Source organism: Chaetodon trifascialis, chromosome 1 (genome assembly GCF_039877785.1).
Source record: "Chaetodon trifascialis isolate fChaTrf1 chromosome 1, fChaTrf1.hap1, whole genome shotgun sequence".
Lineage (NCBI taxonomy): Eukaryota > Metazoa > Chordata > Actinopteri > Chaetodontiformes > Chaetodontidae > Chaetodon > Chaetodon trifascialis.
The window spans coordinates 3,592,462-3,608,767 of record NC_092056.1 but is presented as its reverse complement, the minus strand read 5'-3'; the positions used below and the strand labels follow the sequence as shown (position 1 = coordinate 3,608,767).

The following is a 16,306-nucleotide window of genomic DNA, read 5'->3' as shown; positions in this document are numbered from 1 at the left end:
GTTAAAACCCGCCATAACAACCAAGATGTTACCACATCTACTGAACGAGCTGACAATTTAAATGACTTTGTGTAAAAACACATTTTTTCTCAAGCAATTAAACATTAAAAACACAAAACAAGTATTTTCTCTCCAAAAACTCATGGAGCTCCAGTCTTATGTCATAGATGAGCCAGTCTGCTCTGTACAAACATCTGGCTGCAACATTTTTTATCCTGAAGCAGCAGAAAGTTAGAAAAAATGACTTTCACCTGCTAACAAGCTGCGCCGAGCATGAACCGCCACTAGGTGGGAGCATACACGCTGATAAGTGACTGGAAACCAAGCTGACCGCTGCTCAGGCTGGAATTTGTGATGAATGGATGCTTGTTTTTGTAAATGTGAACATGTAAACAAACCCCTTCATCCCAGTTAATGAACGGATTTAAGTGACAGCAAACAAAGTCACAGAAAGAGCAGCGTGGAGGCGGATTTGGTCGCAAAACCAGACCGTGATGGACAGAAAGACGGGCCGTCTCCTTGGTGAAGGACAGATGTTTTTTGTCTTTTCTCTGCGCAGCGTCGCCAGCACAAACGTCACGTGGAGTAATGGTTTGTAGTAAGAAGGGATAAATAATGTAAGATGCAGAGAGGGTCTCTAAACCCACACCCACTCCCAAGACATCAGCGTCTCTGAGTCGACAGCAGAGCAGACAGAAGGAGGAGTGGGCACTCAGAAGTGAACCACACACACACACACATAGAGAGAGACCCCTGCATAGGGTGAAGTGTCCTTTTCTGTGGAGTGGAGTGGGGCGGCACAGAGAGAGGTCAGCCCACAAAAAAGAAGATAACATAGCTCGATCCATTAGGAGGTCTGTGGGAAATACAACAAATGAAAAGGGCTTCCAGAGGAGAGCTGTTGAGGCAGCCCATTACCTCATTCTAACACACACACACACACACACACACAACCCCACCACTGCCCCCTCTGCCTCTCATGCTACTGTTCACACACAGACAGGTTTTCCTTCTGCAGGACAGAGCCAATTAAAGAGCCCCGGTGATGTTTCAGTACCAGAACGCTTGGATAAGCGAGCGAGAGAGAGAGAGACGAAGGGGGGGATCCAGGTAGCCTTGGAAACCTGAAGGGAGGGCAGAGGGGCTTCTGCAGGCTCGAGCCCTCCTGTGACTCTCTATACACCCTCTTTAGCCTCCTTTAACAATGGTTATGACCAATGGGAGCTCAGCGGGGGCTCAACTATCGGGCCATCGTGTGTTTGAGTGAAGTGTCTTTCAAGTTATAACCCCCCCCCCCCCACGGTTGACTTGGCGGCATCTGAAGATAGTGGCAGTAGCAATAAAGTGAATTTTAATAGTGCAGATCCAAGAGTTATGTTCAAAATGACCCACTGCGACCACTAGGGGCAGCAAACGCACCTTTTATTTACAGTGCAGCCAAAGGATTTGTTTTTTAAAGCCTCGTTTCACTGTCTGCTCACGACACAGTTAAGGTTTGGGAGAAGGTATCGTAAAGGCCGACCTGCTGCGTTTCGGTGGCTTTGAGGGATGACAGCAGAAATGGACAGTTACAGGGGGTTAACGTGGGCGCTGGCAGGACACAGAGCGGCAGGTTAACTGACCGCTGACGCCTTTCCTCCGAGAATGAAAATGGCGCACGAGGTCTGGTCTAATGAGACCATTACCGGCCTGCCGGAGCCTCGGGCTAGCAGAGCAACACCAGTACACAAGCACATACACGGGGATAATTAGGTTTTATTGCACCTCAGAATCAGGGCCCCAAACTGTTGGATGAGGAGAGGCTATATTATTATTTAATGGTTAAAGGTTTTACTGCCTTTTCTGCTGCTGTCGGGCCCATCCACCTTCCTCTCCTGTGCTTTCCTTTGTCTTATCCTCCTCTTCTTCTCATCCCCCCTGCTGCATGCATTTATCAGACCTGTGTTTGCATTTGGTCTGTACATTTCTCACAGATATTTTGCTTTCTGTGGTTTATCTTCTCTGCTTTCATTGTGAAGTCATTTATCATTCCATTCCAGTTCCCTCCTCTTACTCAGCTTTCACTATCATTCATTTCTCGCTGAAATTTCACCTGCACTGCACCAACTGCAAATCTCCTGCAGCATCGAGACTAGAATGTATCACACTCCCAAAACACACAGCAACACAGAGTACTGAAGCCATGGACCTTCTGCAGGACATTGATCTCTGGTCGCTCATCGTTCACATGAGACAGGGCAGAGGTCAGTCTGGATCACACACTGCAGAGAGACACTGAATTATAATAAACGGGGTCTTCTCTTACATTAAAGTGCATTTGTTTTGTTCACCAGTGAGCATCCCAAAAAGGTGACTTAAAGGTGAACTGGAAGGGAAATATGACCACGTGTCGACTGCAGCTTGAGAACAGCTGGATCCATCTCATCTGGATCTACAGGCACAGCATCGAGGGTCTGAACCTTTCAGGGCTGTTTCCTGTTGTGTCGGTTGCCAGGGTTGCTTTTTTTCCCCCCTTTCATGACAACACAGTCTCACCACTATATAAAGCACCTGAGCATCTAAAGGGAATCTGCTGGCTGGTGCTGTTGACATGCTCTCTGCAGACGCTCCCTCCTTCCCCATCTGTCCGCTGTCTCCGGCTGCTCATTGACAGCTCCATACCGGCACTGAACACACAGCTGGGAAACACACACACATCCACCTCTGTGATACCAGGTACTCAGAAACAACGCCAGACCTGTCCTCCCGGCTCCAAAGAAAAACACACAGGTAAACACAAAGAGCGTTTTTATACTTACAGGAGATTCACAGCCTAATTCTTTAAATCTACAGATGCAGAAACGCATCGGCGCTCCCATAAGATGCTGATACTGCATGATGTGTGTGATTACAGTGGTAACATAAAATTAAATAAACAAAATTTTGATATTTTTTAACACGCAAACTTGATGGTGTCAATCTTTGTTTCAAAATAGTCCATCAAGCTATATGTTTGCGATTAATTATTATTCTCCCGTAGGGACATGCAGCAGTATGAGAACAGTAGCAGGGTAAAATAGGAAATAAATAAAATAAAGACATGAACGTTGATTGAAAACAAAGCATTTATGTTTACTCTGACGGACAGTCTCACTGTGTGAGTGCTGACTTCTTAGCACGAGGACTGGAAGCTCCAGCTACGCTCAAACTATTCAACAGCAGCCATAAAAATTCTACCTTTCTGAAGTTTATAACGTGCACGTTTTGTTGATGTTGTCAGAAATGTGTAAATCCAACAATATGCTCATTAGACAGCCCTGAATATAACGCAACACCATCACTATGTTAATTACATGAACACGTCTATTAAAAAAAAAAAACGCATAAAAGTAGACATTTTGTTGGTCTGGATTGCATTGGACCGTGCAGATGTACCTAATAATGTGGCCAACACAACACATGAGCAACGCTGAATAAATGCATTTCCGAAACACCAAGCCCCCCCCCCCCCCCCCCCAGCCGCTCCATTCATAAACGACTCACATACTCTGCTTCTGTTCTTCGCAGCCATGGCGTGGACGGGTGGACGCACTCCAGCTGCACGGCGGCTCGCCTCTCCCCGTTCTGTTTCACTGCCTGATGGTTTCAGCATGGCAGCAGTCAGCTGCAATACGCACGCTGTTTGTTTCTGTAGAAATAAAGTTGTGAACTTGTGGGCTGTCAGAAGGCTGCTGCACGCTGAACTCAGAAATCTGTCTTCAATCATGAATGGACTGAAAAGTCTTGGGTGTAACAGTTTGTTCTCCTGAAAGATGAGTTTTCCTCTGTGGAGCCGTGAGAGAGGAGCCGTTTGGCCTCTCCGCCGCATACGAATGGAAACAGTGTTGGTTGCTCTGGTTTAAAGACACTACTGGACTCATGCTCTCACATTATTCGCAGATTCTGCTGGAGATCTGAGCAGCGTGTCACTGCTGCAAATCCATGAATGTTCCAGTGCCGTCATTTTTACCAGCGACTGCAGTCAAACATCCTTTAACTTCACACGCCAGGACGCAACCCTGACGCCACCGCCGCTCCCTCTGAGCAGCCACTGCTGAACCGAGCTCAGAAGCGATAGCTGTTGGATTAACCGTCGAACAAATATTTCCTTGCTCCTCAGAGGAAGCTCGACGGCGAATCAGGCCCATCTCATCTCAGCCGGCTGAGACAAACAGATTCTGGATCTGTGCAGCTCTTCGGCTCTAAGCCTTCCTAAGGAGCGGCTCGCTGGACAGAAATCAGAGCTTGATCCTCTGAGCTCTCTCCCACTCGTCTCATCTTTGCAGCCCTTCCTTTTCTAATCTTGTTCCTCTTCTCTTGCTTAACCCAGATGAAGGCTTTCACCCCATTCCTCATCTTCGCCTTTGCGTCTATCTCCTCTCTTATCCCTCCTTTTGTTCCTCCATGGTATATGGCTGCAGCGCTCTCTGGCCTTCGTGAATAATTCATCAGGCATCGCCAACAGAAGACCGGACTGAAGGATTGTTGGACACCTCAATCACACCTACACCCACATTTACACACATCTACACACGCAGTCAGCAGTTTACCATCAGATGTGCATTTGCAGCTGCAGCGCCTGAGGTTACATTAGGCTGATGAAAATAAAGCTTGCATCCTTCTTCTTCTCCCTCACTTCTTCTCCATTATCCTTTTAGTTGTGAACAGTTTGTTTCTGAACATTTTCCCTCTGAGTGTTTACTTGGCGCTGCTGCAGCTGCCTCCCTGCTTGCGCCGGCGAGGGTTTCCCTAGAAGCATCCCCTTCATCCCAAATGGGATTACATGAAATTCCCACCGCCGGTGCTTCCACCACCCATCCTCCCATTCAGTCCCCTCCCCTCCAGGAAATACAACATTCCCGAGTAGATTTTTTTCTAAAATCCAGTTACTGGTATAAGAACTTAATCACATTTTAGCACAACATGGAGCAGGGATTCCTTTTCACTTCATGACAGCGAGCACAAAAGCGAACGCCACCTTCCTTACGTCCTCCGTTGATTCTGTCTGGCTGCTTTTTGTCATTAATTCTACCGGCGGTGACACTGGATCCCATTCTTCCCCATTCTTACTGAGCAGCCCGGAGATTCGACCTGATAAAATTCCATTTCTCCGGCTGACAGGGCAGCCCTCTCCGACTCCTCTTCCTCCTCTTCGCTCCCGGCCCGCTGACAGCCAGCCGGCCTTTAACGCACACAATTGATTCTTGGCCTTTCTGAGCCGTGACAACGCGAGGAGCTAATAAATGGGGGGGGGGGCTCCACACTCACACTGAGTTTGTGACCCCAGATGGATGACCCTGCCTGGCCAGATAACAGGCAGCAGAGGAGGGGACGGCAGGGTGGAAAGCTGGCGTGGGTGGGGGGATTTTCAGAGGCTTGGTGTTGGAGAATCGGACAAATCAAACACAAGAAACCTAAATTTTCCTCTTCCTGAAGCCAAAACCTTGGAGATGCTGTGGCCTAGTTTACTATTTATACACGTGTGGAGGACGTACATGTGCAGGTACATGCGTGTGCGATGAGGTGGACATAATGAGGACAGATGAGGTCATTCTGGCAGCAGGGTGGTACACCTGTAGGGGCCGCGGCGGGCCGGATGAGAGGGATGATGTATGGGAGCCGCGGTAGAGTTTGGAAACTCAGCACCAGAGTGCCGTGCAGCCCAGAATTACAAAGAAAAGTCACCATCATCACCGTTATCACAGTCATCATCATCCACCATCCATCATCACCTGCATCGCCCTCACTATCATCACCATCCATCATTGGAGCGGTGTAACAAATACAGGTGGAGTAAAGCGACTCAGTAGTGTCTTTCCTCTCAGCTGAAACCGTCGTCATCTCAAAGTGCGCTTTGTTGGCCTCCATCTTTGCACCTTTGAGCTCACGGCTGAGCTGTGAACAGGCAGAGTCATGTTGCCTTCAAACAGACTTTGCATTTTATATTTTCAGACTGTATTTTAGACGCGAGAGGTCGAGCACGTGCTAAAGTTTGCCTTTCGAGAGGTTTAAAAAAGGACTCCACCTTCTCACTCCTGTGACATACAGACAGCAAAGGAAAAAGGATGCAAACTGATGGAGCCTACATTACCCAGAAGCCACCCACTGACAATCTGCATGAACGTTCAGGTGTGTTACGCTAGCAGTGGCTAACGCAGCCTCGAGCCTGTGGTCTCAAGCAGAGATGGAGAGATTCAAACTCCACAGCCACAGATGTTTTTCTCTTTGCAGACATAACCAACGCTGCCACTCCAGAGGGCTTTTTATGTTTTTTCCTTTAATTTTGCCGCTCTTTCCAATTTTATTCCCCTCATGTGAACCAGTGGATCTTTCAGAGGAATGACCCGAAACACCTTCATCGTGTCCCTAACGCTGCATGAAAAGCACTATTTGGGTCAATCATCGTCACTGTATACTGCTGTGGAAGTTCCCTCTCAGGCTCTGCGACTGTGAGGTGTTAAAATGCAAATGGGTGCTGCAAGCTATACAAATGCAAATTGGGATTGTGTGTGCGTGTGTGTGTGTGTGTGTGTTCTGTGCCTACAGAATACAGACAAAGATTTTTTTTTCCATGAGGATTTTAAAGTGTGCTTAAATAATTTCATATGTTACATACAGGATAAGCGTCCTGGCTCTCAAACGCCTTTATTTTTCCTTTTCATTTTCATTCAGAAACAAAATAAGCCACATCCCCTCATTATTTTCATGCAAAGCACAGAAATGCCTCAGCATGAATGAGGCATTGTTGTTGTACCCCAAATCTTTAGCACACAGCAAACAAAATCTGCATAACAAACATAAAATACTTGTAATAATGTTACTGAAAGTGGACTTATTTTACTGGAGAGATCAGATCAAAATGTTTCCACACGGGGAAAACTTTCTCTCTCTTACAGGCTCCATCAAAATGCTCCTCTATGTCACACACAAACTAACAAATCGCCAACACTAATCCACGAAGTGTGAGCGGATCCACTGCGGTGCATAACTCGCGCCGATACTCGAACGTCATCGGTGACGTCATTCGCTCCAAACGACACAAGCGTCTTTACGCGCTTCGCTGAACACTTCCAGGATTTCTCGACACACTCTCCGAAGCGTCGCCACGGTCCGACCCATCACCAACACAATGGCCGGACGTCGTCTCCAGTTCGCCCCAGAAGGCGCTCCTCTGCGGCGCGTGGACGGCGTGGCTGCGAAGCGACCACGTCCAGACTGTCCGGACAACGGCTTAGAGAAGAAACTGCTGAGCGCCTTCAGTGGATTGTCTCGGCAGGTAACGCAGCTGATAACGCAACTGGCGGACGACTTAGAAGGAGAAATGGCCGAGATAAAAGCCAGACTGCTGGCTCTGGAGGAGCAGACGCGACCGAGCTGCAGCTGCGGAGACGACCAGAGGAGGAAGAGACGCGTGCACAACCCAGAAGTTGCAGTAAGTCACGTTAGCGTTTGATGCTACATTGTGCAGTTTTTAGGCCGCCGAACCTTTATTTTTCCTATTGCACTCCGTCCCGAACGTTTGCTAACCGTTCACGTTACATTTAACATCACAATGTGTTTTTGTATTTTAAAGGAAAAGGTGCGAGGTCTGCACAACAGCGACGGAAACGACAGGCGATATGAACCTGAGCAGGGGTAAGTTAATAAAACACACAGAAATACACAGGATACATTCTGCAGAATGTAAAGAAATGTAAACGTTGCATGACCTGTTTGTACTTTTTGTGTTTTACAGACTGAACTCGCCCCACAACGAAGCGGTGACGTCACATTTAATGGCCACTTTAACTGGGAGTCCAGACCTGGATGGTGTGGACAGAGGAGTCCTTTTATGTAAGTTTTTATTTATTTATTTAACCCCTTTCAGTTGTTTCTTGTTGTTTTTTCTTTTCTGAAGCCTGTCCTGTTAATTATTTCAAACGAATATATATTTTCTCCCAGCGGCCTGTAAGACATATTACGAGACGTTGCGGAGGAGCTTCAGGTATGCCCAGCCAGCTCTTTCAGGTCAGGCAGCAGCTGTGAAGATTTCAGCTCGCAGCAGACAGAGGAGGAAGCGGGTAAGAGTCACATGAATGCCGCTTTATTTTCACAACAATGTAAAAATGGGCTGAATTTTATTTATTAGCTGCACTGTTTTTGACAAACATGGTCACATATGTTATCATGTGTTATTGTTTCTTTGCAGTACTAATATTATATTAACACCTGTATTTACAGCTGCTGGAGGCAAGAAGGAGTGTCCTAGCCACCCAGCAGGAAATAGATCTGTGGCAGGGGGTCACTGCTGACATGATGTCCGATGAGGAGGATGACACCGCGGAAGGGGAAGCTGGGTGGATCGTAAAGCCTCCATCTTTCCGCAGTAAGACGCTCTCCCAACTCTGCCAGACACTTCAAGAGCGGCTGGAGAGCGACCCAAAGTACGTGGCGACACACCGCAAGAGGCTGCGCATCGAGTCCCCGTCAAAGCGACAGGCGCCGAGTCAGTATGACCCAGAGGCAGCGAAGAAGCATTTCCAGAGGCCTTAGACAGACTCTTTTTTCCATGCATCATGGCCCAACCCAGAGACTCTATCAGGGAACCCCTCTGCACATTTCCTTTCTTTTTCCAGGCACCAGCTGTGGGGCCCAGTCCCCAGTAGTCACTGGTTTTATTTGGTTGTTTGCTGTTCCTTGTTGATGTTTCTGTCAACTGTGTTCTTTGTGTTCTACTGTGTGGTAGTGTAGTTTTCAGAAGGTGGATCGTCAAATAAATGAATCATTAAAATAATATATATATATATGTATTTATTTATATTTATATTTGTGGTGCACAGATGACCAATAACAGCAGAGCTGCCATCCAATCACATGAGGGTTCCCTTTTAAAACGCCTGTGGAATCATCCAATGGTTGTTTGTGAAGCCAGCCTGAGTAGATCAACGTTGGTAGTATTCATGAGCTAATTAGAGTTATTCGCACCTTACAATACACACACACACAGACTGCTCCCGTTTCCTGCTTCTTGCGTCAGTATCAGCTCATGCATTCTACATGTGCGTGCCACCTATTGGGAGAATGTACCTCTGACTCACCGAGTCGTAAAGCGTGCAGCAGTCTAACCAGACAGCCCTGGACGTTAGGCAACATTTACGTCACGGTGGCATTCAGAGCATCACTGTCCCCTGGGGCTCAACCAATCACGACGGGCAAACCCTGCTGACACATCAGCAGGGAAACAGGCCGACGGGAGCAGCAGGGAGGGGTCAGCCCAACAGGTACACAGACAGGTAAAATATTTAGCATATAAGGTCAAGCATTTGTGCACAACGCCGGAAATGTGCTAGCTCATCCGGGACGATATCTGCAATGTAAGCAGTTCTGCAGCCAGGCCGCAATCTCCGAATGATGGCAAAATAAACTTTGGCTGACTTTTGTGATCTCCCCGAGGAGATGAAAGCGATGACGTAAGCTGTCTTCCTAATGAGACCCTTCACTGGAGAGCCTCCTCTGCAGCGCTGACAACTGCTGTTCAATAGCGTCACTTGTCATTTTGTGCTAGGTGTCGTTAAATCGAGAACTCTGAGAGACGGGAGGGGGGGAAGAGCTGAGCGGCTGAGTGAGAAAGGCGAGATTAGACCGAGGCTAGAAGCGGCGTTGGATATTCCACACCGACGCCGGCTCAAAGGCGACGTGTTGAGCTCCGTCACAGCAGAAATGTTTATCAAAAAGGACGTGTGGGAGCGTGGTGCTCTGAGAGGAAATGGGTTATGACAGTAGATTTAGCTTGTTATTTCCTCTGATTTCCCCTAAGCCCTCCCTGGACTAAAGCACTAACATTTTCTATAAAATAACAGTGTGCATGTAAGCTCAGCTACGTTAGCTTAGCATAATGCAGATTTCTTGGGCTGCGACTGTCTAAAATTCCTCTCAATATTCTGCAAAGTGACGCCTCCACCTTTGTTGCATATGAAAGGCCCGTCTCACCCCGGTGCACTGACACCATGAAATAAGTTTTCCTGACTGTTTTTAAAGGAGAAAAGTGAAGTTACAGCCCACTCACTTCTGCCTGTTTCACATTTTCCTGAGCTTCTTAAAATACGTGCCACACATACTGCAATAAGATTTCATTTACATGCGTTATGTCTGACATTTCAAGTTAAGAAATGAGACAGATTGTGGCCATTTTTCGTCAAAACAATGACTGAGAGATACTAATGCTTTGTCTCATCCCTCTGCTTCTCATACAGATGCACGGGGTAGCCATCAGCATCTGCAGGAGACACAGCAGACTTTCAAGTAACTCCACTAAACCCATCCACAGCGATATTAGAGGCTCAGAGCAAGGTGACAGCGAGGTGGATGGATGTGATCTTGTTTATTATGATCTTGTTTATTATTATTATTGATCTTTTCCTTGTTTATTATTTATCATCTGCTGCTGGTCTGTTGGAAGTTTGCAGCAACAGTGGACAGAAAATCGAAGATGCGGCCTGTAGACCTGTAGATATGAGGGAAGCAGCTCGCTGAATATCTTTATAAGAAAGCTTCACATTAGCCTTTGATACTTCCTGATACAACTCTGAAACGTTAGTGCTTTGCCTCACACTAATTCACTGCTGAACCTCTTTTAAATTGGTGTATTTTACTTCATTAAATGCATTCTATGTACTCTGTTTTTACCTATAGTTTGTTATTTTATTCCATCTTCCATCACATGTCTTAAATTGTCTTTTTTTCTATTTTCATTACATTGTAAAACACTTTAATTCCTGTAAAAACGGTGCTGTACAAATACAGTTTATTATCCTGATTTTCCTAAACCTAACCAAGAAGTGTTGGTGGCTAAAACTTAGCAAACTTCCTGCATTCACCACGTGTTAGACAGGCTTTGTGCATCGCTGGGATGAGAATGTGCTGGACGGCCGCAGCAGTCGCTCTGCTGCAGACGGATTTATATTGGACTTAGTTGAAAGCCCGGTGTGTCTCCAAGGGACGTGACAAAGCCTCAGTATTTGACTCTGTGGAAATAAGAATGGGTTGTGCAGGAAGTTTCAATATGCATTTTAATAGGCTTTCATAGTCAGTGTTGGACTCCACTGTAAGCGACACGATTTCAAGCTAAACACAGCTGCTGTTCTTCAGTTTCCACGCTTTCCTAACAGCCAACAGGCAGCGAGCGTTTGATACTCAGAGTGCAGCACCTCCTGAAGGTGTCAAACCTAGTTTCAAATTAACTGCTGTCTCAGCTATAAATACGTCTAGTTATGAAACGTGCATGTGATGATAAGCACAGTAAGGTGACATGGAAGGTGACTGACGGGAAGCAGACTGTAAAATAAAAGGTGTAACTGTGACATGAGCATGAGGAATAGGAAAGAATATTACAAGTGGAAAGCCAAGTACATGTCTTCAAAGCAAACTGGTGACTATTTGCAGCCCTGTGCCACCATCACATGATGCGAACCTGCATAAACGCCTGATTTGGACTGGATTTAGACAACAACGTCACAGCCTGTTCTCCATAATATCACACCTTTAATATGATCTATTCTAGCATTGTCCCTTCATGCTGAGTCTTTATACAGATGCAGTCGAAGCTGCACATCTCATGACAGTGATTCAGTTTCCTCTGACTTGCCCTGTCCACCCCAGCAGCAAAGATGTCATGTCCACTGAGTCTTTCTGAGCACCGCTTCATCACAATTTTACTGTAATGTACGTCTGAACAACACACAAAATGAACTTTAATGGCCCCAGTAAAAGGAGCCCTAAAATTGAAATTGGCATAAGTGAAATAAAATTGGCAGTAAACATGCAGACAGGCGGGCGACACTACACGAGGACGGCACATCTGCAGTGATGGAGCTTTTATGGAGCAGGGGCGCAGTGCTAACAGCCTCATAATGCAGCGATTAGCCTCGAATGGGACGAGATGCGGTGGCGCTCTGGCAGCACCCAGATGACAGCGCTGCTCTCTGGGGAGCGGGGAGCCTGTCAGAGGGGCCTCCATCACCGGGGGCTCGAGCCGGCAGGCCTCCAGGCCGGTAGCATCTACCCCAGACATAAATCACCTGGCTCCTGACAGCAGCGACGTGGAGTCACCTTGGGCGGTGCCGGTGTTCTTCAGTCCAAGACATTTACTTCCCGATAAGTCTTTATTTCTTCCTGTATCACCGTTGTTGCGAGCTCAGCCGCCGTCTCCCTCCGCCCGAGCCTGGTGAGGAGTCCTCCTCAGCGATTACAGCAGCGTGTCACTATATCTGCTCCCAGACGACGGCCATTACTGCTGCTCAACCTCTCGTATCTGTGAGAGCTACGAGGGAGCATCGTCGAACAAATGGTAGATAATGGAGCTGAAAGAGCAAACAGGACAGAAAAAATCTGTGTGTATGTGTGTGGAGAAAGGGGGGGCAGGGCACTAACATCCCACTGAATCCCATCATCCCTGTCTGACAGGTTGTGTACAGTCTGATGCACCCTGTCTGTCAAGCACCTTCTGTCACAGACCAGTAAGAAAATCATGGCTGCAGAGTGTGTCGCTGTGCTCGCCGCCCTCCTCCCACTGCTGAGACACACAACGGGGTCCGAGGAACCGAGCATGTCATGTGGTGTGTTGTATCTGGTTGTATTTCTATCAGAGCAGCAGCTCGAGAGTCTGCACACAGCTCTGAAGAAACACGCCTTCCTGGGTTTGGAGCAATGGGAGTGCTGCTAATGAAATAAAGGATCTTTATCCCATTTTTACTCTTTTTTTCTGGACAATTTCATCAAATTCTAAAAGGAAGAGGTGATAAGATCTTCCACCATGGAGCTGTTCTGTGAGGTAAGGCGTTGGTAAAACAAACTTCAATGCAAAGATTGTCCCATTTTTGACTCCAAACAGCCCATTTTCCACCTTTCAGCCACTGACTTCTTTACAAAGCGTCACATTTTTATATTTTTCTGATGTGGGAGGCCACAGTTCAACAGCTCTGAGTTTCTGATAAAAACTCTTTTCAAGGATGACAGAGAATCCTTGAGTCTCACAGATCAGCGACACAGGCAGCATTCAGGCATCTGTATTATAAACGCTTTCAGATTTACTCACAGGCGTTCTGTGAACTTTTAGGCCACAGTTTCCCCTGAGCTCCTGTTGACTGATGAAGGACTGACACGTCCTCACTGATGATGACCATCAGTGTCGTCACATCTTGCTGATGCTCCCGTTGACCCAAACGGCTGCCCCCTCATTTAAACCTTATGAGCTTTTGAACAAAGGTTTGACACCGTTAGAATAAAACAGACACAACGCCATATTTCTGCATATTTCCTGACATATTTAGGAAAAGGCTGTCATCACTGCAGACGTGCCTGGCATTTTATTATGCAAACTGTCAAGATGACACTTTCAGTGCTGGTGGGTCTCTGTTTATGAGACATGGAGAACACAGATTTTTCCTGAGAATATCTGAAAACATAGCCTGGTGATTAAACCGGAGCATCAAATGACAAATAATCATTTTGACTGTCCAAACTGTGTCTTCTGAAATCGTTCTTTGCTGAATGTAATTCTGTTCCTCCATGACTTCATAAGTTGTGCGTCTGTCTGACTGACTGCTTCTCTTAATGTTAATTCATATAAATGTACAGTTTTTATATTAGGCGCAGTTTGTATCACGCTGTTTGCATCGTTATCATCCGTGCTTTTATTATTTTAAATCATCTGTATGTCAACATCCTAAAGCTGGAATTAGAGCTCTTTTAAGATGTGCGCAAATGTCTGTAAATCTGCTGAGAGAAGCATGTGATGCAACAAGCAAATGCATGAATGTGCACGTCAAACAAGCCTGGCTAATCCAACTTCCTGTCGGGAGGTGACGTCGAAATGAAGCATGCTCATGCTATGCCCAAATTTGTACAAGTATAAAAGAAACTGCTGCACGAGCATCTCCAAACAACACCTGTCCACGTTCACTTACATGTACTGCAACTCAAGGATTCAATAAACCCCACTGCAGGACTCCAGCCACGCTGCACTTTCAATCCATAGTAAACAGCTCGACACGAGATGAAAGGACAGACCCTGAGCATCAATCTGAACTGTGAATAGCAGCCAGCTATTTTCGGGGGCTGATACAGAAATCACGCGATGGTAGGTGTGCTAATTTGTGCAAATACTCCACTAAAGTGATACAGTGCTTTAAGGCTCTCACTGCACCATCTGCAGGGACTTTTGACAGGTTTCTCACATCACCAGCCTGCGTGTGTGTGCGGTGCTGTAATTAAAATGCAGACGCGTGCTCATTTTAGCCAGAAATGTGTTAGTAGTGTGTTAGTCAAGGTGAAAATGAAGGCGGCGAGAAGATAAAATAGAAAAGAGTAACAACAGAGAGACGTGTGCAGTCAGAGCTGTGCAGGATTTCTTGGTGCTTATTTAGCGTAAACTGGATATTCAGTCATTTGCATATTAGCCGGTGAAGTTTGTCAACACACTGACACATTGAGCTGAAAAGAGGCCTTTTCAAATAATATTTTAAAGTTGCACTCTGGGGCAGATTTTACTTTGATGTCTGGCAACAAGAGCATTGCTACAAATCAAGAAAGAAAGGGAAAAATAAAAAACACTGCCTGTTATTGATCTCAGATTCCAGGCTCATTTTGTCTGGTGGTCTATTTTTGCTATCCTCACAGAGCTGCGCGCTCATGTCACACCGCTTCAGTGATGGAAAACATCAGGGCTTATGTCTGCCCCTCCGCACAGAAGAAAGAGGGTTTGTTTCTGGAGTTTGCACAGACAGCGCAGATCACGGGTCGATGGTATTTATACACAGCAGCACACGATGCATCCGACGGCAGCCTCCCCTTTAACTGATGTCGTTAAAATAAATCCCAGTCTGGGTTTACTGTAAAATTATGATTTATTCATCTCCTTATCTGACAGTGTGCACAGTTTGCACTGTTTCAGAGATGCAATAAAACTTTATTACCCCTCTGTGTGTATACTGTATGTGTGCACCTTTCTCGCTGTACATACTAATTACTTTAAATTAAACTGCAGCCTCTTCTTTGTCAGAACTTACTGGCTTCTAATTACTTCAGCGCCTCCTGTGTACTGCGGCTCGGTGCGTCGGCGGACGACCCTGCTGTGGAATAACCTCACGCACAAACATCACTGATGAAGACGAACTGATTGGTTCAACATTTGTGGTCAAGTACACTAAAAAAAAAAGCCCCATTTTCAGAAATATTGAGGTTGCAGTCTTTTGAAATGTGGTTTCAGCCTGCAATCCCAGCTTTGAAGTCTGACAGCATTTCATCGAACCTTAGCTCGGGGCTGCTGATCGTTTTGACCTCCCGATCAAATCCATTTAGGTTGAACATTCAACGATGGTTAAGTAGCACAAGCTATAAATAACTGAAGAACCGCACTCAAAGACTGACGCTCAGAGAACTGAAGGTTTGCTGATTTTTATACTGATGTTGGTCATAAAAAGAGGGAGTCAGGAAAATGATTAAAATGGATCCAGATCTGCAAATGAACCATCTATTAAAACTCATCCCATACATTCCTCTTCATCCTTTCATCCAGTATCTCCTGGTTTTGAACCCCCTCATGCATCCATGTACTGCATGCTTCACCAGCGAAACACTTCAGGGCTTTCATTGTGAAGCAGCTTCAGGAAGTGTTGACTGATTCAGTCTCAGTATACTGCAAACTCTTCACTTCATGACGCTGGATTAGTAACCATGTTTCAACATTTCTCAACTCTTCGCCGTCTGCAGAGAACCGTCAAAGAAAATGGAGCCAAGAGGGAATCGCTTAGACGAAGAAGAAAAGGTTTGGACAAATGTCAGCTCTTATTGTGCTGTTTCTGTCGTACAGGAAGTCAAAGAACGCATCGTGCTGCATCACAGAGTCAGATTAAGGTCCATCACAGCACAGCATCGCACACAACTGTACGAAACTTAAACATCAGAGTCCCTCGGAGTCACAGAGGAGAAACCTCCTCTGTGTTCACAGCCACAGATCAGCACACAATAACAGGCATGAAGGAATTATTCGTTTTAGGCTACATGAATGCGTGAGCAGCGTCTCAGTTCACCATTCACATCAGCTGATACTGCGATCTGTTTTCCCACCTCTGTGCATGCAGGGTGGCTTAGAGGGATAAATCCCAATTTCACACTCTCATGATGAGGCATGCTGTGGCACACAAACGCAGCCTCACACACCGCTTCAGATCGCTGCGTGTCAGAAACGCCACACGCAAACTGCAATTAGCCTCTGTGCTCCTTCCTGCGGCTAAAAAACATGAACTGCAAC

General features: G+C 46.3%; 2 protein-coding genes across 2 annotated transcripts in view; one reads left to right on the top strand and one right to left on the bottom strand.

Moving 5' to 3' along the window:
- The window catches only part of nav2a (neuron navigator 2a), a 198,625-nt gene that overhangs the window by 126,873 nt on the left and 55,446 nt on the right, over positions 1 to 16,306 (bottom strand). The window lies entirely within an intron of this gene.
- LOC139331192 (uncharacterized protein C14orf93-like) lies at positions 7,038 to 8,784 on the top strand. Its single transcript, XM_070962602.1, has 5 exons — positions 7,038 to 7,450; positions 7,592 to 7,653; positions 7,754 to 7,851; positions 7,960 to 8,078; positions 8,239 to 8,784. The coding sequence occupies exons 1-5, from the start codon at positions 7,148 to 7,150 to the stop codon at positions 8,548 to 8,550; spliced, it is 894 nt and encodes a 297-aa protein (XP_070818703.1). The 5' UTR covers positions 7,038 to 7,147; the 3' UTR covers positions 8,551 to 8,784.

Excerpts from the sequence above, each read along its gene's own strand:
- LOC139331192 (XM_070962602.1), top strand. The coding sequence starts at position 7,148 with ATGGCCGGACGTCGTCTCCAGTTCGCCCCAGAAGGCGCTCCTCTGCGG. Across the intron at positions 7,451-7,591 it reads TGCACAACCCAGAAGTTGCA|GAAAAGGTGCGAGGTCTGCA; the intron begins GTAAGTCACGTT and ends TGTATTTTAAAG. Across the intron at positions 7,852-7,959 it reads GGACAGAGGAGTCCTTTTAT|CGGCCTGTAAGACATATTAC; the intron begins GTAAGTTTTTAT and ends ATTTTCTCCCAG.